The following is a 25704-nucleotide window of genomic DNA, read 5'->3' as shown; positions in this document are numbered from 1 at the left end:
GAATTAGCATCCTGTCAGGCATGTTAGCATTTCTGGGTAAAGTATTCCTTTGAGTTTTGTTGAGTGAGCAGGTCTTCTCTTCTGCCGGTGCTCTTGTTGTCTACCTTGGGTTTTGCTCTACAAGAAAACACATACAAAACAGTAACATTAAAATCAGCATAAACTTTGAAATGTAATATATCTTGAGGAAAATTTGAGCTCCTACCATTACCTTGTAGCTCACCCAACTGTAACAAAGTAAAAATGTAGCATGTTATGGAGAGGTATTGTGTTTAACTCTGATAAATTGCAGAAATGAAATTTTAATTATGTTCGTTATCTCACCTGCGTTTCTGTTGCAGTACTGTCAGGTGGATGTTCAGTTTTGACTTTATCCACTGTCTCGCACATCATATTGTTCTCCAGCATGGTGTCATCCTGAGCATAAGCATGCAAACATCATAGTTTATGTGAAGCTGTGAGACTCATTTCTTCCAAGATTAAGGACAGAATCAAAGGTATGTTCATGTGCGAGTGTGGATGTGCGCGCGTCTCTCGTACCAGGACCCATGGGTGAGACAAAACCTCCTCTGCTGTGTAACGTGAACTCACATTCACCTGCAGCATCTTACCAATCAGATCCTGTGAAGAAACATGAATAGAATTAATTAAAAAAACAAAACAAAAAAAAAAACCACATTTGTTAACTGTTGTGCTTGTGTGGTTTAGTGTGTTAGAGTAGCATTAGTGTGTTGGTGATTATTGTTTGAGTTACTGGGTTAGTATGAAATTAGTGTAGGTTAGTCTGTTGGTGTGTCCTAGTATGGTGGTGCAGAACTAATGTTTAGATTACTGTGTTGGTGTAGAGTTACAGTTTGTTTGGGTTAGTGCATTAGTGTAGCTACTGTGTTGGTGTGTGTTAGCTGCAGACCTTGGCACTGACACTGATATTGTCCCAGTAAGGGGAGGGAAACTCCAGTCGGCCCCGTAAGATCTGCTCAAACAGCTCCTCCTGCTGGTTTCTCTCACTCCGAAATGGAGGAAAACCACACAGGAGGATGTACGTGATCACACCAGCCGCCCAGATATCCACCTTTAACCCATACCTGTCACATACACACAGTGTGTCATCATTATATCTGTAATCCATGTACAGTATCTTACAAAAAAAAGAAATGTTTTTATATATATATATATATATATATATATATATATATATATATATATAAATAATATACACATATACATACACACACACTGGTGCATCTCAAAAAATTAGAATATTGTGAAAAAGTTCAATATTTTCCATCAGTTATTTAAGAAAGTGAAAATGTTATATATTATAGACTCATTACACAAACTAAAAAGTTTTAAGCATTTTTCTATTTTAATCAGTATGGCATACAGTACAAAAACATTAAAAAAAAACATCTCAAAATATTAGAATATTTCATTTCGAGTTTGAGTAAAACAGTATGAACACAGTGTATCTCTCGGTCTAGTTCAGTACACACAACCACAATCATGGGGAAGACTGCTGACTTGACTGTTGTCCAGAAGATGATCACTGATGCCCTCCACAAGGAGGGTAAGCCACAAAATGTCATTGCTGAAAAGGGTGGCTGGAAAAGGTGCGCAAGCAACAGGGATGGCTGCAGTCTTGAGAGGATTGTCAAGAAAAGTTGATTCAAGAACTTGGGAGAGCTTCACAAGGAGTGGACTGAGGCTGGTGTCAGTGTATCAAGACCCATCACGAACAGACATCTTCAAGAAAGGGGATACAACTTTCGCATTCCTAATATCAAGCTACTCCTGAGCCAGAGACAATGTCAGAAGTGTCTTATCTGGGCTAAGGAGAGAAAGAAATGGACTGTTGCTCAGTGGTCCAAAGTCCTCTTTTCAGATGAAAGTACATTTTGCATTTAATTTGGAAATCACGGTTCTAGAGTCTGGAGGAAGAGTGAAGAAGCACAGAATCCAAGGTGTTTGAAGCCCAGTGTGAAGTTTCCACAGTCTGTGATGATTTGGGGTGCCATGTCATCTGCTGGTGTTGGTCCACTGTATTTTATCAAGTCCAACGTCAACACAGCCATCTACCAGGAGATTTTAGAGCACTTCATGCTTCCATCTGCTGACGAGCTTTTTGGAGATGCTGATTTCCTTTTCCAGCAGGACTTAGCACCTACCCACAGTGCCAAAACTACTACCAAATGGTTTGCTGACCATGATATTACTGTGTTTGATTGGCCAGCCAACTTGCCTGACCTGAACCCCATAGAGAATCTATGGGGTATTGTCAAGAGGAAGATGAGAAACACCCGACCCAAAAATACAGATACGCTGAAGGCCACTATCAAAGCAACCTGGGCTTCAATAACACCTCAGCAGTGCCACAGACTGATCACCTCCATACCACGCCGCATTGAAACAGTAATTAATGGTAAAGGAGCCCCAACCAAGCATTGAGTGTATAAATGAATATATTTTTCAGAAGTTGGACATTTCTGTATTGTAAATCCTTTTTTTGATTGATCTTAGGGAATATTCTAATAATTTGAGATACTGGATTTCTGATTTTCATGAGCTATAAGCCATAATCATCAAAATTAAAACAAAAAATGATTTAAATATTTCACTTTACATGTAATGAATATAGAATATATGAAAGTTTACCTTTTTGAATTAAATTATGAAAAAAAAGGAACTTTTTCATGGTATTCTAATTTTTTGAGATGCACGCACACACACACACACACACACACACACACGCACCCTGTTTCTGCAATAATCTCAGGTGCGACGTAAGTGGGTGTTCCACACACGGTATAAAGTGGCCCCTCCACTACAGTGGCCAGACCAAAATCCCCCAACTTCAAAGACTTGGTGCCATCAGGATATTCACACACCTACACACACAGATAAACAGCAATGTGTGAATTTGGTGGTGTTATGGATTAGTGCCTTGTTTGCTGAAGTGTATGAGCTCATGTTTTAATGTGTAAGTGCATGTGTGTTTAACACAAAACAATAAGAGCCAAAAAGTTTATTTTTTAATTACCGAGTGTAGGTTTAGGTGCGTGCATAGCATTAATTAGCTGCATTAATAATTTTGTTAATGGAAGGTCCTACAAGGGATAGTAAGACAAGTGTGTGTGTGTGTGTGTGTGTACCAGTAGATTCTCTGGTTTAATGTCTCTGTGCACTATGCTCATGCGGTGCAGGTATTTGAGAGCTCCGGTCAGGTTGTACACCATGGCACTTGCGTCTCTTTCAGTGTACTTTGTGGAAGAGGTGATGGCATCAAACAAATCTCCTCCCTGGGAAATGCACACAAACACATTTGTCACAAATTCTATGCATAAAGAGGACAAAGGTTTAGTACAGTTAAGGACTGTGTGTTTTTCCATTTTCGAAACAATCTGGAATTCCAAAACATCAGTCTAATTTTGGCTTTTCATTAATCTTCATGAAACATTTTCTCCTGGTCAGGGTTTTTGTGGATTCAGAACATATCCTAGGAACACTGGGCGTGAATAGGGAACACACCCTGGACTGGACACCAATTTATTGCAGGGTATCAAACATGCACGTAGGGGGAAGTCACCCCCAGTTTATACATGATACAGACTGTGCGCGCAAAAGCAGCAAAGTGAGCTACATTGTTTACATAGTCGCTCGCACATACGAAAGGAACATGGAGCCGAGCTGGCACTGCTATCTGCCGTAGAGTCCACTATCTCCTCATTAGTAGCACAATAAGAATAATTTACCCCAATCCAAAAGACTAAATTAATTTTAATTATTTCATTCTCAACTTGTCAGCTTGTGGACTCGATTCACTATCTATGCATTTTCTTAAATAAGATTAGCAGTTATCAAACCATTGATTAAAAGAACCTGACCTTGACTCATGTCAGCTGTAGAAATATGCCATTATCAAACCATTCCTCTATTTGTATGATCCTAGAAAAGGTAGCTCACCAACTAAATTCATATTTGCATAGGAATCACATACATAAAATCTCCGACAGGGTTTATGCTTCATCATAATACTTAAAAACAGCGCTGGTTAAAGTAGTAAATTCCCTACTTCTGGCTTTTAATTAGGAAGTCCATGCAAATACAGAGAGACACTGCAAAACCAAACATAAATACATAACCAGAGCTCAGTACTGAACTCCAGAACATGGAGCTGTAAGCCAGCAATGCAACCCCCTCTACTGCCATCAGTCTAACTGAATCAATAAAAATAAAACATCTGCCTTGGGCTTTTGAGTACAAGTTCAACTTCTATGATGCCAAGAGATCAGGAAAGGATAGTTGTCCTGCTCTTTGACTGAGAAGGACAGTTTTTGTCTTTCACCAGTCAATCTGCACAACACTATCCAACTGCAATCTGTTATATTATTCTATACCAAATACGAGAGCGTCCTCCCCCAAGTGTTTTTAGCCAACATACGATCCGCGAATAGATAAATGGCAGTGTCACATGTCTCTGAGGATGCAAATTACCTTAACAAGTTCCATGACCAGGTAGAGTTCTGTGGGCGTGTCCACCTCCTCAATTAACAGGATTATGCTGGGATGCCGAACCCGGCGCAATATCGCCACCTCATTGGCTATCAGATGCTCCTGTAATTGGCAGAGCACCAACCAGAAGCTTTAGCAAAATATGTATAACTAACTCCCAACAACCACTTAATTAGCAACACCTGCTCATGAATGCAATTATCCAGTCAGCCAATCATGTGTCAACAGCACAATGCATAAAATCATTCCAGCTCAGGTCAAGACCTTCAGCTCATGTTTGCATCAAGCAATAGTGGTTAATGACAACCATGACTATGGCATGGTTTTGGTGCCAGATGGACTGGTTTGAGTATTTCCGAAACTGCTGATCTCCTGGAATTTTCATACATGGCAATCTCGAGAGTTTACACAGAATGGCGTGAAAAGCAAAAACGTTCAGCAAGCAACAGTTCTGTGAGTGGAAACGTCTGTTAACATGAGAGGTCGGAAGAGAATAGCCAGACTGGTTTGAGCTGACAGGAAGGCTACGATAACTCATAAGCACTCTTTACAACCATGGTGAGACAAAAAGCATCTCAGAATGCACAACGTATACACTGAAGCATTTGGGCTACAACAGCAGAAAACCACATTGGGTTTTACTTCTGTCAGCCAAGAACAGGAAGCTGATGCTACAGTGGGTACAGACTCACTGCAACTGATCTTCTTGGCATGAATTCATGTATAGCGCTGCTGCTACATGATCGGCTGATTGAATAATAGCATAAATGCCCATGTTTACAGGTGTTCCAAATCAAAACACAAGAGTCTTCTCACCTTTCCACTGCATTTGGCCTTGTCTATGATTTTCAGAGCATACTCCTGCCCAGTGGCCCTACACACACACACACATATATATATAAAACTGAGCCCTTGTGGTGAAATGTCTAGCATCAGTACTCAATAATTGCATGTGCGCGTTTTGTTCCATACCGCTCTACACACTCTTTGACCACTGCAAAATTTCCATCTCCGATGACTTTCCCAACTTCGTATTTATCAGTGATGATGGAGGACTGTGGCTTATTTCCGTTTACTGAGAAGCCGCAGTAAGATATGAAGAAAAAGAGTGGGGGGGGGGGGGGAGGCAGAAGGATGTGATAAAAAAAATGAGGGGAATAAAACAGGAAGGAGAAATGTAGAGGAAGAACAAGGTATAAGATGATACAGTATGTTGTTTCTGACTATTCAGTGCCTTTACTGTTCAGGATTTATAGGAAATATTCATCCTAAAACAAATTAAATGCTAATTTACATACATCGCCTCACTCTCAGCCAGCACGCCTTTCACACCCCAACACTCGCACAGTACGTATTCATTTACTCAGCAATTACTCTCTTTTTTCCATCACCATCACCCACTCTTACACTGCACACATTAATTCATTCTCTCTCTCTTTCTCTCACCTTCTGGGCTCAAATCCTCTTCTCCGTTCAGTTCTCTGGAGGGGGGAGGGGAGGGAGATGCATGACGGGAAGAGATCTGTAGAGCACAGACAGGGAAAGCATCACACACACACACAATGCAAAGCCATAAACAAATGGAATACTCTTGGTTCATGCTCGGTCATCCAATCCAATCCAATCCAAATTTTGTCACATACAGTTACCCAAAGTACAATGTGAAGTGAAATGCTTCGTCGCCTAAATCCAATGGCTGTGCATTAAATATATAAAATAAACAATAGTAAGTCAAAGTAGATCTTGAACAAATCTTTATAAAAAGTAAAATAAAAATATCATATGCACACTGTATAGTAAGCTCAGTGATATGTACAGGTTTATACAAATCCCAAATATATGCACATTACCGTTCAAAAGTTTGGGGTCACTTTGAGATGTCCTTATTTTTGAAAGAAAAGCACTGTTCTTTTCAGTGAAGATCACTTTAAACTAATCAGAAATCCACTCTATATATTGCTAATGTGGTAAATGACTATTCTAGCTGCAAATGTCTGGTTTTTGGTGCAATATCTCCATAGGTGTATAGAGGCCCATTTCCAGCAACTCTCACTCCAGTGTTCTAATGGTACAATGTGTTTGCTCATTGCCTCAGAAGGCTAATGGATGATTAGAAAACCCTTGTACAATCATGTTAGCACAGCTGAAAACAGTTTAGCTCTTTAGAGAAGCTATAAAACTGACCTTCCTTTGAGCAGATTGAGTTTCTGGAGCATCACATTTGTGGGGTCGATTAAATGCTCAAAATGGCCAGAAAAATGTCTTGACTATATTTTCTATTCATTTTACAACTTATGGTGGGAAATAAAAGTGTGACTTTTCATGGAAAACACAAAATTGTCTGGGTGACCCCAAACTTTTGAATGGTAGTGTATGTGTAAACAAATGTACAGATGTAAAGTGAATTGTGCTGAATTTGGCTATATACAGTAATACAGACCGTTAATACATATAACAGTTATTCCACCAAACTGAGTTGTACATGAGCCGATAGCTGACGAGGGGCGTAGCACTGAGTTGGCTATAAGCCATGTACGATGAGATTGAGTGGAATAACTGTTTTATTCTATCCACATTCACTGGATTCTGAGAAGCAGAGCATTTTTGTTTATTTTTTGCAAATTCAATAAATAAAAACTTTATACAAAACGTCCAACAAAATTCCGCTTAGAATGTAAACAAACCGGTGAAATGACAGTAGCAATTTGTGAAAAATGTGATAATTCTTGAAAAAAAAAAAAGATACGTTCTTACCATCAAATACTTTTATTCCATATTTTGTTGCACTTTTTTTTGTATTTTTTTTTTGGGGGGGGGGGCTTTCTTCTTCTTCTTTAGGGTTCTGTTGGTGGTTGGCAAACCAACTTAAAGATGCATTACTGCCACCAACTGGGCTGGAGTGTGGAACAGGAAATATTGGGGGGGGGGAACCAAACAAACAAAAAAATATATTCTTTTAAATACTTGATAATTTTTTGGGATTTTGTTTTCAAGTAGAGTTTTTATTTCATCCCCAGTTGGTTCAGCAACATGCTCCGTCATTTTGTTTTTCTCTACTCACAGTATATGAGCTGATATCCTAGTAGTTAAGTAGCCAATCAGAGCATGTGATTGCTCATATCCAGTGACTGTGGATAGAATAAAACTGGTTATACAGAATGGATAAACATTGCTATGATGCATACAAATTTACAGGTGTAAAATCCAGTGCTAGCTAGCTAAATAAATAAGTAAGTAAATAAATAAATGGGGGGGGGGGGGGGCCATTATGGCTGTTACAGGCGTGTAGCGCTTAAGTGTCGAGTGGAAATGAGAGGCGACTTCAAAGCCTGAAGGAATAAATGGTGTTTTAGAACTGTATGAATCCTATAGCTGCAGGCCGTCCACCAAAGACAGGGGTGTGGCATTAAACAGGAAGTAGTGATAGTGAGTAAAAGCACACATTATGAAATAAAATGAAATAAACTGACTTGTACTGTCACCTCATTTGAGCAAGCTGACACAGACCTGCACTGTCTCCATTAGAAATAGCCTAATAAAAATTATTTTAAGTAAAATCGTTAGAATGTGCTCATACCATTAACATGGATGCTAGTTAATCACATTTTGTATTTGGCATTTCTTAAAAAAAACAAAACAAAAAACCCTCATACTTTTAATCCTGCTCCTCATTTAAGTGCCAAAGATAAGGGGAACACTTTTGATTTTCTGAAAGCTTCAGAAAGGTGCCTAAATAAGCCATCAGGTATCTCTCACACCCCTTTACCTTCTGGCTGCATGGACTTGCTGGACTCGTTGGGGACTTCGACGACCTTGCAGTCGGGCTCTGACTTCTTGGCGCTTCGTGGGCTGAAAGGGAAGAAAACGCAAGCAAATCAACCATCAGGACAATTCTTGGGTTTCACGTGACGTCACATTCGCCTCATTAGTTATTCAAAACTTTAGCTGGCAGTCTACCAAAGCTCAGTTGACAAAGTGTTTGTATGAAGAAGGTACATTGCTCGCATGAAAAATGCCTTACGGCTTGTGTAGTTTTAGGTTGTTTGAATCGACCAAACCATGAAACTGATAAGTTTCTTCAGGGTTTTCCATGAACTAATAAAAAAGGGTGAACAAACAGGATTTCACAAAAAGATGCTGAGAAGGGTGGCTTTTGAACCTCTCACTGAAATCGAAGGGAGCCGAGTTGAAGCATGCTTGAGTTTGCAGTGATCACTTGGTGAAAGGTTTGTATTTCCCTCTCAGCTGTCCTTAGTGTTTTCCAAGTACTTTTCTTGCTATGTGTCGTTATTTTATGGTACTTTTTTTTTTTTAGCCACAAAGTGCTAAAGTCCCCAGCTGTTTCTTTGTTTACTCCTCACACAGTCCATATGCATGAAGGTCGCAACAAAATTCTTACCCAGCCGTACAGTTACGATGCGCCGTGATCACTTCTCCGTCTTGTTTAACTAAGATCCAGGTCTTTAAAGCATATACACAGAGCCATGGCCTCACTTTCGTTTATAAATGCCTTGAGACCTCAAGAATGGCACAGGAATAGTTTTAAGCATTACCAATAAATCTAATACAGTAATTTTTACGATTAAAGTGATTTATATAGGCAGCGGTCTGAGTGAATGACCTTGACATCTGTAACGTCACAGCAGGAAGTCTATTGGTCTCATCGCCATTTCCGCTATACTAAAACACGGCTGACTGCAACTCCGATCCTCCATTTTGAGCTAATTTATCGCCATGCCATGTAGATGTGTTGTTGCACCTGCCAGCAACACGAAAGAAGGTGGATTTACATTGCATTCAAGGCCCAAGAATGTTCAAACTGCAAAGATTTGGACGCGTTTTGCGAGAAGTTCACGGGCACATTGGGCGCCTACGAAGTGGTCTCTCCTCTGCTCTGCACATTTTACTGAAGACTCGTACGAGACCTCTGATCTGTTGAGGAGCGTTGGCTATAAGCCCGTATTGAAAGAGGGTGCAGTACCAACAATTAAAGAAAAATAAAACTACAAGAAAAGGAAAGTATTTATTTATTTTTTTAAAAAGCAAAGTTCAGTTGCACCAGTTCTCCCGGACTGTGAGCTGAGGGTTATTGGCAAAACCTGGGATTGAATGGGACGTGACATATCGCTCGGGCAGTGACCTCCCCGTGGTTGTTGCTAAAACCAGTGACGTCCCGTTCTGTCCCGGGTTTTAGTAATTGCCTGAGCCGAGCAGTAATGGTGGAGTACACAGTAGGGAGAAAATGGAGAATGAGTGGAGCAGCCGTCTTATTTCCAAACTGGATATTGCTGCCATCTCGCCCTTACGTGGAAGAAGCGAATGAACGGAGAACTGAACGAACAACTGAAAGTCAGACTGTTTCAAAACAGTCGGCCTTCAAGAAGCAAGAACACAGATGGGTAAGCTCTGACTCTCATTTGGATAAAAAAAAAAAAAAAAGCAGGTTGTTTACCTGCATTTAGATTAAGACATGTAACTTGTATTGTGTGTTTAAGTTACCGGTATAAGATTATTTAATTTGCTTCAGAATGTGATTGTCTCAGTTCATCTGATTATTTAATGAGCCTTTTATGTTTTATCAGTGAAAATGCATGCATGTACATGTATGTTGCATAAGTTATAACACCTATCCTGTTTTAATGAGAGTCAACCCACAATCAATGAAGTCAAATCAGTCTTAGTTGAGCAAGTCAGTGATGGTATTTCTTACTTTCACTATCAATTTTTATTTATATGACTTTGGTCTATAGCTGTCAAAGGCCTCGGCCTTAAAACCGGTTACCGCTGTGACATCAAGCACTCAGGGCTGGCTGGCTCAGCGGGGCAGCTTGAATGCCAACTTTGCGGTCAATTTTAACTTTCAAAAAAAAAAAAATTAAAAAAAAAAAATATATATAAATATATATATATATATATATATATATATATGTTATTTACCAGCTGGGAGGTCCGTATGGTGAAATACCGTGACCGAGGTCTTGAAAGTACTGAGCAAAGCCCTCTGGGCCGAGGTCAGTATTCAAGGCCGAGGTCACGGTATTTCACCATACGGACCGACCTTAAGCTGGTAAATAATATATTTATTTTTTTCTTTACCAAATTCTAACAGAAAACAAGAGCGCCCGAAAGGGAAAACTGAGCCGAGGTGAGCTGCCATTTTGAATCCTCATTCACGGCTGTAATGCAAATGGCTTCCTCCTCGGTATACAAGTGCACTTCCATGGCAGGGAAAAAGAAACTACATTTTGCCACCTATGTAGTCCCCTATTTATACAAAATTGAGTCATTCAGGATTCAGCCATGTTTTTGCTCGGTGTTAGCAAGTTAGAGGATTTTAGCTTTCTCCTGAAATGTTTTCTTTTATTTCTTCTTCCTCAGGGTAGTAAAACTCGCTTTTGCTGTGAAGACTGTCGTTATCGCTATCCATACTGTAAAGTTAATGCTATTGTCCTGAGAAATGCTGGCAAAAATTTATAAGATTTTTGATAATCTTATAAATAAATCTTATTAAAAAAAAAAAAGATAAACGTTGACAAAAAATGCTACTATGTTGTTTGTTGTTGTGAACGAGCGAGTCGCCAGAGGTTTGTAACTGGGGTCCGTACCATAGGATACGGACCCGCTCGCCAGCCAATCAGAGCGCAGGATTTGATGGAAACCACACCGCGAAAAAAATTTATTTTTTTATTCCCATTTATGCAGCATACAAGAGTCAAGGATGGAGATACTATCCACTCAGAAATTTATTTTAAAAAAGGTTCTGCATATCTTCTTTAAAGGGGTTTCTGATGATCTTTGTGAATGATTTACCTGAGAGATAAGAGCCAACACGGGGCGGCACGGTGGTGTAGTGGTTAGCGCTGTCGCCTCACAGCAAGAAGGTCCAGGTTTGATCCCCGTGGCCGGCGAGGGCCTTTCTGTGCGGAGTTTGCATGTTCTCCCCGTGTCCGCATGGGTTTCCTCCGGGTGCTCCGGTTTCCCCCACAGTCCAAAGACATGCAGGTTAGGTTAACTGGTGACTCTAAATTGACCGTAGGTGTGAATGTGAGTGTGAATGGTTGTCTGTGTCTATGTGTCAGCCCTGTGATGACCTGGCGACTTGTCCAGGGTGTACCCCGCCTTTCGCCCGTAGTCAGCTGGGATAGGCTCCAGCTTGCCTGCAACCCTGTAGAACAGGATAAAGCGGCTAGAGATGATGAGATGAGATGAGATAAGAGCCAACATAAGTGAGAATCAAGCAAACTGTTGTTTGTTTACACTTCAACTTGCAGCGCGTCGTTGTAAAGACGCAAACAAAAAGCTTAAAAAAAAAAAATACTAACACGGGCAAAAACAATACAGGATTCATTGGGCAGTGACTTGATAGCGAGGTCCTTTACCCAGCCACATACAAAAAAAGTTGTAAGCCTCCATACTCTTCCACACTTTCATCTGTTTTGCGGTGTAGAAAGACGTCTGCAACACCAGATAGTTCGAGATGTCGGGGAACTCGACTGAAGGGTCATTTTCGAGATCGTATGACAAATCCTTCTTTCCCAGACTGTAGGGGTCGATTCCATTGCACATAGCAATCTTCTGAATATATCTAAAGCGAGCAGTGGCTTCTAGATTACGAGCATACTCTGATAAGTTATCGCTAGTTGTTTGAACTACGGCAGCCGTTTCGGTTTGCTAGACCACCAGCTGCTTTACTGGAAGTGAAATCCCTAAGAAAAGTCACGTGAGTGAAACCCAAGTATAGAACATGCAGTAAAGTTTCAATACACGTCCATCATCCCTCCTGCGAGTGTGAAAGTTTCATGATTACCTGACACAGGTGATTTTGACCTGAAAATGCCAGAGCTTCTGGAGGCAATGGACTTAACAGGAGCTGACGACTTTGATTTCATCTTGCACTCTGAGACAAAGACAGAATGAACAAAACACAGAACTCTGGACTGTCCTTTTAGCATGATTATCAATAAATACACAAATATTTAGGAGTAGGAAAATTCAGAATGAAGTTATTTGGCCAGAACTGGACTTTTTCCAACAAGCCAGTAGTTCTGTACCAAAGGTTATAGTTGTATGGGTTTTGGTATGAGCTGGAACTCAGGGGCGGGGCTAGCAGCACTGTACCTTGTTGATTGGTTACGCAAACTGTGTCAGTGTATGGCACGATACATACACGAATATAAATCTGTATTTTTAATGGACAAATTCCAGAAAACTGTGGATTTTTTTGTGTTGATAAGCAACTGGAACTGTCAAATGGTGAAAAAAAAAAGAAAGAAAATTAACTCAAGTACTTCTTGCACGTTATGCTTAATAACGGGGGCGGCACGGTGGTGGAGTGGTTAGCACTGTCGCCTCACAGCAAGAATGTTCTGGGTTTAAGCCCAGCAGCCGACTGGGGCCTTTCTGTGTGGAGTTTGCATGTTCTCCTCATGCCTGTGTGGGTTTCCTCCGGGTGCTCCGGTTTCCCCCACAGTCCAAAGACATGCAGGTTAGTTCATTTGGCTACTCTAAATTACCCGTAGGTGTGTATGTGTACCCAGCCACCGGATGAGGGTTTGGGTCCCTCTGGTGTGCTTTCATCACCCAGCGAATTCATGGAAGCTAGTTGAGAAATTTGCAGAACGGCTTACTGGATTCAACTATGAGGATGGTGAGTGACCGTTAATAATGGAGGAAGTGCACCATCTACTTTGATGGCACCAAATGATCAAGCAGTCACTTCTCGCATTTCCATTTGGGCCAGTGGTTTTGAATGCAAGATGGACATTGTGCGTTTGTGTGCATTTCTGCGTCTTACCGTTGACGAAGGCAGCGGCCGAAGCTTTCCCTGCGTGTCCGATTGCAGCATCGTCCTGAGCATAGCGGAACTTCTCAAGACCGCATGCAATAAACACGTCGTCATCACCGAAAAAGTCCTGCAGGCTCGTCAGCTACGGAGACATCGAAAGAGAAACTCTGTTATAGCACAGAACAGCAAATCACATCTTGTTATGCCACTATCACTTTCGGACCATTAAAATCCCCTTGACCTTCCTTTACATGACAGACTTTTTACAATTTCAGCTTCCATAGTTATCAGGAGTGAATGAATAGAGGCTCAATGGTGGTTCTGGTTAAAAATGATTTTGTTTCAAGGTTTGGCACCAGCACAAAAAATCATTTTTAAGGTGAATGTAATGCCCCTAAACCACACTTTTTTTCTTGTACAAAGCAACAATCATTATGTTGACTGACCATGTGTTTTCGAACCAGAGCTGATCCAAAAGGCCATAAATTAATGGAAAATCAATAAGATCAGCCGATTTTCACGGTGTCCGCCGAGACTGAACCGGACGATCCTGAAGGAGCGTGTGACGTCACATGTGTAACAATCCAGGTATCAATTTCGTTGATAACTGCGCAGCAGTGGTTAGACCAATCTCGATATGGAATCATGTTTTGGAGAGAATTCTGATAGTGACTGGGATTCTTATATGTCGGATGAAGCAGCAGATGATCATCAAGGATATTCTGGAGTAAATAGTTATCTTTTCGAGCCCCCAAGACGAAAAACTGCCAGTTCACGACAGTCCCACTCACTGCCGATAGCGCACTACCAGCCAGCCAGAATCATAAATTGGTTTGTGGATTTTTATTCTAAACTGGCTGCTGCAAAATATAGGGAAAATATTTACATGTACCTCAATAAATGCAGAAATATAATCTTTAAAACGGGGCAGCACGGTGGTGTAGTGGTTAGCGCTGTCGCCTCACAGCAAGAAGGTCTGGGTTCGAGCCCTGTGGCCGGCGAGGGCCTTTCTGTGTGGAGTTTGCATGTTCTCCCCGTGTCCGCGTGGGTTTCCTCCGGGTGCTCCGGTTTCCCCCACAGTCCAAAGACATGCAGGTTAGGTTAACTGGTGACTCTAAATTGAGCGTAGGTGTGAATGTGAGTGTGAATGGTTGTCTGTGTCTATGTGTCAGCCCTGTGATGACCTGGCGACTTGTCCAGGGTGTACCCTGCCTTTCGCCCGTAGTCAGCTGGGATAGGCTCCAGCTTGCCTGCGACCCTGTAGAACAGGATAAAGCGGCTAGAGATAATGAGATGAGATAATCTTTAAAACGTACACTTAGTGTAATTATTGAAAGAAAATATGAAATGGGTGATAATAGGGGAATCAACAAACTGTCCAAATGTCAGATCAAATGTCATTTATGAAATAAAGGGGTTTCTTTTTTGCTCCAGTAATCCCCATGTAGTCGTTCTGGTGGTGGTGAACACTTGATGAATCAGATTTATTAGTAGGAGACACGAAATCTGCCCGCTTCGTTTGCACAAACTTCACCCACTGTCGCTTTAGATTAGTGTCATTTCTCGGAAATTCGTGAACTGAAATGTCCTGTTGTATATGGATTTGAACATCCAAACACAACTCGGTGCTTTTACATCGTTATTTTTGTAAGATTCCAACAACAATATCCAATTTCAGCAAGTAAACAAGCTCGGAGTCAGATGAACGGGAACAACCCAGATAACCGGGGTTCCATGCATGACGTCATGTGAGATTAGCCCTGAGGCAAGGCTGCTTTTTTCCGGGATCCGCAATTTATCGATAGTTTTGTGCTTGATAATAGAATAACAAATAGTTAATATTATTTTTCCCCCTGGCGGCACGGTGGTGTAGTGGTTAGCGCTGTCGCCTTACAGCAAGAAGGTCCGGGTTCGAGCCCCGTGGCCGGTGAAGGCCTTTCTGTGTGGAGTTTGCATGTTCTCCCCGTGTCCGCGTGGGTTTCCTCCGGGTGCTCTGGTTTCCCCCACAGTCCAAAGACATGCAAGTTAGGCTAATTGGTGGCTCCAAATTGAGCGTAGGTGTGAATGTGAGTGTGAATGGTTGTCTGTGTCTATGTATCAGCCCTGCGATAACCTGGCGACTTGTCCAGGGTGTACCCCGCCTTTCGCCCGTAGTCAGCTGGGATAGGCTCCAGCTTGCCTGCGACCCTGTAGAACAGGATAAAGCGGCTAGAGATAATGAGATGAGATTTTTCCCCCTGCTTTATTAATTCATTTTGGTTGTTACTCATGATGTATATTCATTTTAAAGTATTACATACATTAAGATCAATCACATTTCTGAATTTAGCTCCATATTTCAACACCATCCTGAAACAAAATGGCTTCTGTACATGTAAGTCACCTTCTTGAGTCTGGTTCCTCTCAAGGTTTCTTTCTCATATTGGAATTGTTCCGACAACGTTAGTAAGGCAGAAACATTTTCAAATAAGACATACAGGCAGGTGCAATGAGAAACCAGCAGTTTTGCTAATAAGGTACAGGAGGGTACACACACACACACACACACACACACACACACACACACACACACACTTCCGTCTCGCCAAAGAACAAATAAGTCTTTCAAGGATTCCCCTCCTTCCCTGCAGTAGAAAAATGTGTGGCATACAAATGAGCTCTGGTCTTCTACACACACACACAACTGTGGTTTCTGTCTCTGCTGAGCCATTCAGGGAGTTCTCCCAGGAGGAGCGGAGAATGGTTACCATGGCAACTGGCCTGCAGCCAGAGCCAAACTGGGCTTCTCCGGCACTCCCCCATCCCACCCCTCTTTCACTCCCCCACCCACACGCTCTGCTTACTAAACTTATGCTATTACACTATTGATTAGGAGTGCATATCGAGTATGGGAGATGTCATGCTGATAAAGAGGGGCTGTATTCTTAGGAGCTGAAACTCTGGATTTTCTACATTCTTCACATTGTATGTACATCTTCCACTTTACTATGCAAACTGACCGGGCATGGTTAAATAAAACAACCGGCGCTACACTCAAGTTCTAACGAGAACCTTTAGCTCGTGTGTAGGATGCTGTCTAATACTGTTAGTGCGTTCAGTTTTGAATTCCCACAATTTCATTAATCACAGTGCAGACTGCTGAGGCTGAAGCCACCTGTTTTTTTTTTTTTAGGCTTGAATTATTAATTCCATGCCATTAAATGTTGAATAGGGGTGGCAAGGTGGTACAACGAGTAGCATTGACGTTCCCGGCCCACATCTCCTGGGTCCACGCTTTGATCCTGACCCCAAGGCTTCTGCTTGTTTTCTGTTTCTATCAGTTTCACATGTTCTCTCCATGTCTATGGCAGTTTCCTTCCAGTTCTCTGGTTTCTTCCCATCTTCTAAAAACATGCAGGTACACAAACTGGCTGCATTATATTTCCCCTAGGTATGTTGGTGTGAATGGGTTTGCTGATATGGACTGGCAGCCCATCTAGGATGTATTCCTGCCTCATTCCCGGTATTCCTGAGGTAGGCTCCGAATCCACAGCGACCCTGACCAGAATAAAGCACTTACTGAAAATGAATGAATGAAAGATTTGCTGTGTCATGTAAAACAAATGTAGTACAGCATGTTTATATTAGCTAGCATGTTAAGCAACTTACCGTAGCAGCACTTAAGATTCATTTAATCCTTCAATCCATATTTGTAGCTATTGGTTCAGTGCCTGCTTTCACGAGAAGAGGCCATGTGACTGGGAATGTCTGTCCAACTATGACTGTTGTGTTTGTAATTGTGACAGCAGCGCTACATCCTGGATACAGCATGGATTGCTATATTCTCGCCAAGCAACAGCAAGAAAACAACAAGGCAAAAAAATAAAAAATAAAATCAGGTGTGATTGCTACTTTATAATAAGCAGCGCCTCAATTTTTTTTAACCAACCAAAAATCCACAGTCCCACCTTGTTTTATACTGGCTCACAAGACAGTCATCATGAAGCAAAAGAAACAGCTACCAGGAGCAAATGCCTCTTTCATTTCCTCCGTCCTTTCCCCTTCTGTGAATCGCTATCTCAGCACACTGCTTTAACTAAAATATTGTCTTAGCAAGGGTTCAAAAAGTGTAAACCTCTGTTATGTTCAATAACGTGGAATTTTTAAAATGGTAAAAACCATTGGTTGTAACATGGCTCTTCTGACAAGAGCAAAATGGTGACACATTTCCTGAGTGGTCACACACCACTGATTCCTATTCTGCACACACTCGCACAGGTCACCTGGAAGTATGTACAGTGCTACCCACCTGCTTCCCATCTAGCGTGTACAGCTTCTTCACGGCTCCAGAGTCGAGCTTAATGGCTTCTGTAATGTCAGCCAGCACCTGCTCGAAAGAATGAGCCGTCTTTTTATTCAGCAGCACTCTAACAGCCTTGCGTGGCTTCACACCACTCCGGATCACCGTCACCAGCTTAGGTTTGATAAAGTCTTTACTCTCTTTTCCCTCCCCCGGGGCCCGCTGGCCCCTGCTTGAACCCTGATGGCCTGCCCCAGCCCCTGCACCAGCCCCTGCACCAGTCCCCGCCAGCCGAGAGCCCCAATTAGGGTTCACATTCTTAGTGTAGTCCACTTTCCTGTAGGGCTCATTAGATGCACAAACGTAGCTTTCACCTGCAGGCGAGAAAGTTGAAAAAAATTATGCCTCGTAATGTAATATTACATTTGTTAAGTTTCATTAAAACTAACTATCCAAAAACATTTTTAAAAATATTAAAAAAAAAAAAAAACTTCATACACTTTCAAAATGTGTAACCATCATGAAAGACATAACTTCAAATAAAAAAAAACTGGATACGTTTGGATGAAAATGTTCAAGAATCTGTGGTACACTTCATTTATTCGAAGTTGAATGAAAGTCAAATGAAAGTCAATTGAACACTGAATGGAACTCAGATAAAAATCAAATAAAAATCCAATGAAAGACCAATGAAATTCCATTGACCTCAAACGGACAATGAATGAACATCCACTGAAAATTGAATGGAACTCGAATGGACATCGAACTGATGTCAAACCAAAAACCAGTGGAAGTCCAATGAACATTTTCCAAATTTCATTGGAATTTCAAATGGACATCAATCTGTTAGAATCTTTTTTTGAGTGACAGACACATCAAACTTCAAACACTAAACATTTCTTTGACAATTACTGGACTGGACTCCACTTGAGAAACCTGACAAATTAATCACTTCTCTAAAATATAGAACATTAACGTTTAAAGCTAGACAGCCTTTCGATTTCATAAAAGTGGCAAAATTTAGTTCCCTCTGAAATTTGGTCAATGTGATATGTTTATTTCTGCGATATCTAAAAAAACCAAAAAAACAAAACCCAGGCCATTCTGTGGATGGGAAGTTATTTAATTTGAAGGGATTCCCGAGCAAATAATGTGCATGAAATCGCTCACTTTGTGCAGTCAAGCAAACAGAAGAAGTCCAGTGTGCACATGCGCAGGTTTACCTTCATCTTCTTTTGGGTTTTACGGCAGCTGGCATCCAGTGTTGCATTACTGCCATCTACAGGTTTATCTTGACCGTGCACTGACAGTTCCATCATTCTGTCGCTAAACGAACAGCTGATCACACCGAGGTGCTCGCTGACCGCCGATATTTATTAGTTTGGTCCTGCATTTCCTTTCCTTGGCAACATAACGTCTTTTCTTCTCGCTTTCTGTTACTGTAGTCGGTCTTTGACGTTTCATTCGCGTCCTCCATTTTCCTCTCCTGTTTCAAATTTATATCCCACAATGCCTTGCGTGAACAGGGAAAGCCCACATGATGCATGACATAGTATCTCGAATTGGGTCATGGTGAAGCAGGGAAAAAATAAATAAATAAATAAATAGCAGAAACTTTAGGGCCATGTGGCCCTAAATTCATTAATTGTTCTATTAGGAAAAAAAAAACCCTAATAAAATCGGAAGTCTGTAATTTGAATCCAGTAGCTTTCGGTCCACTAAACAAAAATAACTGGGTGTCAGGGAAAATTCTTTTGATGACCTAAACTTGAAAAATCTGAAAAGCGGTCTAGCTTTAAAGTGATTTTTATATTCGTGCCACGATTGTTAGTGTTTTTGTATGGATTGGTTTCCTTTTTCACACAGGACAATCCTACACCAGCGTAAATGGATTCCCTAGTATTGATTGCACCGAGTGCTATTTGAGGTAATAAACTGCCAAAATCAATCCCTTTATGTTTATGCTCTGTGGATGGCTCTGGCGTGCAGCTGACTAAGATGTCAATATTGATGGAACCCATTAAAACCTTGGAATGTCCAATTTTAATTGACTATTAAATGTTATTACTCTCTTATTTACTTCTAAATCATACAGCACCTTCATACATCCCTGAATACATGAAAAACAATGCTCCAAACTGTGTCTCAAGATCATACACTTCTAGCCTTCTCCATATTCCAGGTATGAAGCTTAAAAAGAGTTGTGAAGCAGCCGTTTTCATGCACCAAACATCTGGAATGCATTAACGATAAAATAAATTGCCAGCTTCCATTTATTAATGATTAAAAACAAACTAAAACAAAATTCACTTTAGCATTAACTTGCTTTACTTGGCACATTACATTCATAGTATTTGAAATTATTGTACTTTTGCTCTATTATTAAACTCTCTTTTTCCATTCCTGATACCATTTGGGTTTTTTTGCCAATTAATTTTTTGTCCATTTTATTATTGACTACGTTTTGAGTCTTTATTTCTGCTTTACTTCACACTGCTTTAAGTATAAGAAAGGTGTCAAGAATAAACTAACAGTTGCAGAAGTTGTGGTTAAGAACAGAATCAGGTTTCAAGAGAGACAATCAAGAAAAAAGTCCAAGACAGACATACAAAAACAACTGGCAACCCCCACCCTGTCCACAGGGTATGTGTGGGGTCAGGATTTTGTGCTACATTGCTGAGAGAGAGACAGAAGGGGCAGAGTCAAATTTTAGATTTCTGCAATTCTAAGCATATAAACAGATGAGAGAAAATGAAACAGAGGGGAGACAAAGTGAATGTGAAATGTTAATAGAGTGTGTTGTAATGTGAAATGAATGGTATTAATGGTAGCTCTAGTTTTGTAACACACTCGGTACAATTTAATGAATGGCACTAATAAAAATCATTACTCCAGGAGTGAAGAAAGGGCATCAAATCTTTCCTCTCTGCTTGTGTTTAATATACAGGATGCTATCTCATAACAGCAAGCCTCACAAATGGCTGCAAGCTAATAGACTGGAGTCCTGTTTTATATATATGAGTGATTCCACGCTTATGGGTACTGAAATGGGGACATTAACTTATTTTTAAAAATTCACCTAAAACCATTTCTTTTTTTACCATCAGGTCACAAAACATGTAATCTTTAATGAATGATATGTTAAAAGATAACTTTAATTTTCTGAGATGTAATAAAAACATATTTATATGCCAAAGTCAGAACGTAACAGAAGTGTTGTGGACATATATATTCTCAATTTTAACAATGTAGAATTACTTTTTGAAACATAGGAAGGTGATGTTTTAGCAAATATAATTAATAAACGTGTAGTAGAATAAACATACACATTCTTTCAATAAGATTAACATGGTATAGAGCTAGATTGTAATTAATTTGTAACAGACGCGAGATGGACAATCGTAACAGAAGCAATGTAACAGACATCATTTTGGAACTCATAGGCTTGACTTTGGCATATAAATATGTTTTTATTACATCTCAGAAAATTAAAGTTATCTTTTAACATATCATTCATTAAAGATTACATGTTTTGTGACCTGATGGTAAAAAAAGAAATGGTTTTAGGTGAATAAGTTCATGTCCCCATAAGCGTGGAATCACTATATATATATATATATATATATATATATATATATATATATATATATATATATACACACACATACACACACATACACACATATATTCCGGAAATGACAAATCAATTTATATGATTAAAATCAATGTGGCCATTAGCATCACTCATGGCTCTGTGTTTACAGCACTGTCAGGGCAGACATGCTGCTGTCAGCAAACTGACTGGAGGTGGGATTGGGGGAGCTGTGTGTGTGTGTGCACTAATCTCAACCAGGTCCATGGTTTTACATTTACTCTGCCCTCAGTTAAACCTTGTGCTGCTGTCAGAATGAAATTTGGATTCCCTCTCTATTGGCTGGAATTCACCAGGTTACCATGGTGACCATTCCAAGAAGCTCATTGGCTACTTCCAAAACCGCATAGTACTGTAGGTGCCCAGGATTTTAGACTTAAAAGGTTACAGCACCTAATGATGACAAGGACAAGGATGAGGACAAGGTTGCCTTTGCAGAATGAATGGCTAAATAAGGACATTATAGGTTACATAAAAGTGCATGATTTATTATTATTATTATTATTATTATTATTAAATAAGAACGAGATTGATGTGCCTCAGTAAACTGCAGTAGGAATCGCATGAGCGATAGATCTGATGGCAATTAGGCCAGGGTGGCATGATCCCCCCCCAGGGTGCCACCCATGCAGTGTGCCAGAAATAGTGAGTTCTGTTTTGATCATTTATTTATTTATTTACTTATTTAGATGATTGAGTGTGGCATTAGTGCGGTTACTGTAGTGTACACTGTGAATGCCAGGTATGTTGTAAAGTGATCTAATGTAAAAAAAAAAAAAAGAAGAATAAAAAAAAAAATAAAATAATAATAATAATAATAATAATAATAATAATAATAAATTATTATTATTATTATTATTATATTGTCAGTAATGAGATGAGTGAAATTCCATCTGTCGTGTCCGTTCCGATCCAGCAGGCCGGTATCCGGTGTTCCTGAAGGTGTTCCTTTGTCTTACCTTCCAGCAGCTCGTCTAAGCTCGTCACCCTTTTGCTGCCGTCCGCGGTGTAAATGGTGCGGACGCCCTGCGGCAGGTGCAGATTGTCGGCGAGCGCGCGCGTCAGTTCAGCCAACAGGGCGTCCAGAGACCGGAAGCGGTCGTTGGACACGGCGTAGACGAGGCCTTTGAAGTAGCGGTCCCCGTTGCGGTAAAAGCGCACCTTGCGCGCGCGCTTCTCGGAGCTGAGCGCGCGGAGAGTGCGGGTCCGGTAGAAGCTGCAGTTGGCGCTCTGAGCGGGGCTGGGCACGAGGCTGCTCGCCCGGGAGCCGGACTGAGAACCGGAACCGGTGGTGCGCGTCGAGCGCCGAGCCTTGTCCCGTTCATCAAAGTGCTCCAGCTCGATACTCCTGTTCAGAGCCATTTTTTTTTTTTTAAATACCGGCGATGACACGTTTTGGTTATTTATGTCTTGCGGTGAGATTAGAGCGCAAAACGCTTTCCTGTCACCAACAAAACGCCGCGCTGATCCCTCACACCTGATCCCGGGGAGTCGGGCGGCGGGGTGACCCCCTCAGACAGAGGGGCGGCGGGGTGACCCCCTCAGACAGAGGGGCGGCGGGGTGACCCCCTCAGACAGAGGGGCGGCGGGGTGACCCCCTCAGACAGAGGGGCGTCGTGCGGCACGCGAGCATGATTTATCTACTTATTACACCCAGCACAAAAGCGCATCCCCAGCACCTCTTCTCCTTCCAGCAGTTTATTCCGTGAACAGGTCACACTACAATAAAAGACCGTACAATCATCCGGTAAACGCCGCTGCTGTGACCGGCAATAATCCACGTTCACTGCTATCGGTTTCAGTCCGAGGATCGCATCATAAAACCCCCGAACCCGACACCGCACTTCAATGAAAGTTTAATACAATAACGAGCTTCATCAGACTGCCTTTGTAATTCCTCGTGAAGATGGGAGGATGGATGCCGCTCCGTGCAGGTACTGGGCGCGCCGCGCTGTCTGTGACCGGGGAAGCATGGCCGCTCACGGGAGCGCGCAGCTCCTCTCATCCGGGCGCGCGCCTCGCAGCAGGTGAGCGACCAGTCAAGAGCGCGCATCAGCTTCTGCCTGGAGACCGGTGTCCGCTGGGTCTTAGTGCACCACGAGTGGTACCCATAAGAGTGTCATCTCATCTCATCTCATCTCATCTCATTATCTCTAGCCGCTTTATCCTGTTCTACAGGGTCGCAGGCAAGCTGGAGCCTATCCCAGCTGACTACGGGCGAAAGGCGGGGTACACCCTGGACAAGTCGCCAGGTCATCACAGGGCTGACACATAGACACAGACAACCATTCACACTCACATTCACACCTACGGTCAATTTAGAGTCACCAGTTAACCTAACCTGCATGTCTTTGGACTGTGGGGGAAACCGGAGCACCCGGAGGAAACCCACGCGGACAGGGGGAGAACATGCAAACTCCACACAGAAAGGCCCTCGCCGGCCCCGGGGCTCGAACCCAGGACCTTCTTGCTGTGAGGCGACAGCGCTAACCACTACACCACCGTGCCGCCCCCCCATAAGAGTGTGTTAAGGCCAATTTATGCTGACAACCCAGTCCTCGCAGATGGCGTCGCATATAGCGTCTGCGAAGCCCCCTCCCCTTCGCAGACGCTCTGCGCGCACCTCCCAAAAATTGTGACCACCGCAGACAGCGTCGCAGACAAGAGGGCTCTGATTGGTCCACTCTACATCCGCTGTACACGCACTTCTGCTTTCTTACTTTCCCAGTTTAGTTCGTTTTCACGACCGCCATTTTTAAAAACACGAGCGAAGATGGAGCAGCACGAAGAGCAGTTGATCAAGGAAGTGAGGAAGTACGTACATCTATACGACTCCAGTTCTAGTCATTATAAGCATAATTATAAGTAACCGGAGGATAAACACTCCACTAACCACACCCACCAACTACTCCTAGCGATTTCGTGACTTTGCGCCCCCTTGCGTTGTGGCGGTGAATAACATCGCGCACGCCTATTACTCCCCGCTCAACAATAAATTACAACTGTCTGCGAAAAGCTATCTGCGAAAGCCTTGTCGCAAGAGCATGCAGAGGCCCTTAGCCATCAGTGTCCATATATACAGGCAGAGCATTTTTTAACATAGTTATTTGGTCTCCTAGTCAATGCCAAACCAGCTTCACTGGGAGACCAAATTTTAAACCAAGTTATGTCTTATCATTTGGTTCAATCAGTTGCAATTCATTAACCAAGTACCATGTAAGTATACATTTAACAAGGAAAACGAAGATCTATGTTATAAGATATACACACAAGATCATGTTGGTTAAGAAAAACAAAACTAAAATTTGGTTACTGAGATGGCTGATGTCAGAATCCGATGTCATTACTGTGTAACTTTGAGTGTCTTTGACATAACATTTGTGCTTGGTAATTGCTCTTGATAGCTATGTAGTCACTGTAGTGTGTTTGTCTGTATGGTGACTGGTGAACCATTTTGCATCACAGAATATGCCGCAGCGGTGCAGCCGCGTGGACTCTGGGGCCTGTGATTGTATTGCCCAGACCAGTTGATCTTCATGGAAAATCCTTAAAAAATGCTCTGATACAGGGTGTTTCAAAAAATCTGATATTATTTGAGATGTAAATATCCCAGAAACTACACAGTCTAAGCAAATGAAACTAAACAAGGTTTAATGTTGAGCAATAAAAGATCTGTTCCTCAAAATTTGAATGAGAAACTCAAAGGTATGTGGATTCCATGAACGATTTCACAAATTTTCAATATGCGTGCCTAACCCTAACCCAGCCTTCCTTTTTGAACTTTTTGTGCCATGTCCAAATCTGCTTTGGAGTTGGTGCGTTTTTAGAGAATTCTCTCATAAATGCATGCTGTACAGTCTTGTTCGACTGTGTTCGAGAGTACTCTAACACACAAAACGCCTTTTCTTTTCTATACCGAAAAAGATAAAAACACAAAACATTAAACATAAAATTTTGACCTGTTTCCACACATGCTGTTAAAATTTGAGGTCAACTGAACTAGAATTGGCAAAGTTATTAGATTGTGAAATGATATCGAATTTTTTGAAACACCATTTTTTGGGCATGGTGCCCATCAAGATTATTGTCCTGCTTGGAAAGATCCATAAAAAGGGTCAGAAAATAATCTATCTTTTGATGAAGTCGCTTCATCTCACACTGAAAAAATGAGAAAAATCCAACCTTTAATTGAAATAAATTTATTCACAGAGAAACAAATCCCTCATCAAGAAATTCAACAAAAACACCTGCCACTATTATTGACATCCCTGGATTTAATACTTTGCCAATAAAATAGCACCGAGTCTCTCCTATAACATTTTATAAGATTGGAGATACAGAGCAAGGCATCTGAGACCGTTCCTCTTCACAAACACTCTCCACAGCGTCCAGAGTCCTTGGCCCTCTCTTGTGCTCTCTGCTCTTCAGCTCACCCCACAGGTTTTCAATGGGGTTGAGGTCAGGGGACTGAGATGGCCA

General features: G+C 41.6%; 1 protein-coding gene across 1 annotated transcript; it reads right to left on the bottom strand.

Annotated features, from left to right (window-relative positions):
* Positions 1-34: 34 nt before the first annotated feature.
* On the bottom strand, positions 35-22587 carry LOC132896076 (serine/threonine-protein kinase DCLK2). Its single transcript, XM_060936797.1, has 16 exons — positions 22185-22587; positions 17583-17947; positions 13304-13436; positions 12317-12406; positions 8276-8358; positions 5956-6031; positions 5482-5584; positions 5326-5383; positions 4492-4611; positions 3150-3296; positions 2752-2885; positions 911-1085; positions 541-621; positions 325-417; positions 212-227; positions 35-117 (listed from the first exon to the last, which is right to left on the bottom strand). The coding sequence occupies exons 1-16, from the start codon at positions 22585-22587 to the stop codon at positions 101-103; spliced, it is 2094 nt and encodes a 697-aa protein (XP_060792780.1). The 3' UTR covers positions 35-100.
* Between the last annotated feature and the right edge of the window lie 3117 nt (positions 22588-25704).

The sequence above is a fragment of the Neoarius graeffei genome, chromosome 13 (genome assembly GCF_027579695.1).
Source record: "Neoarius graeffei isolate fNeoGra1 chromosome 13, fNeoGra1.pri, whole genome shotgun sequence".
NCBI lineage: Eukaryota > Metazoa > Chordata > Actinopteri > Siluriformes > Ariidae > Neoarius > Neoarius graeffei.
The sequence above is the reverse complement of the archived record's forward strand: the minus strand, read 5'-3'. Positions and strand labels throughout refer to the sequence as shown.

What these genes read in the sequence shown, in the direction of transcription:
- LOC132896076 (XM_060936797.1), bottom strand. Translation starts at nt 22,587, where the DNA reads ATGGCTCTGAACAGGAGTATCGAGCTGGAGCACTTTGATGAACGGGAC. An exon ending in ACACGCTAGATGGGAAGCAG is followed by an intron (nt 13,437 to 17,582) that starts GTGGGTAGCACT and finishes ATGTCTCCGTAG; the next exon opens with CTGACGAGCCTGCAGGACTT. An exon ending in GTCAAAGAGTGTGTAGAGCG is followed by an intron (nt 5,384 to 5,481) that starts GTATGGAACAAA and finishes GTGTGTGTGTAG; the next exon opens with GGCCACTGGGCAGGAGTATG.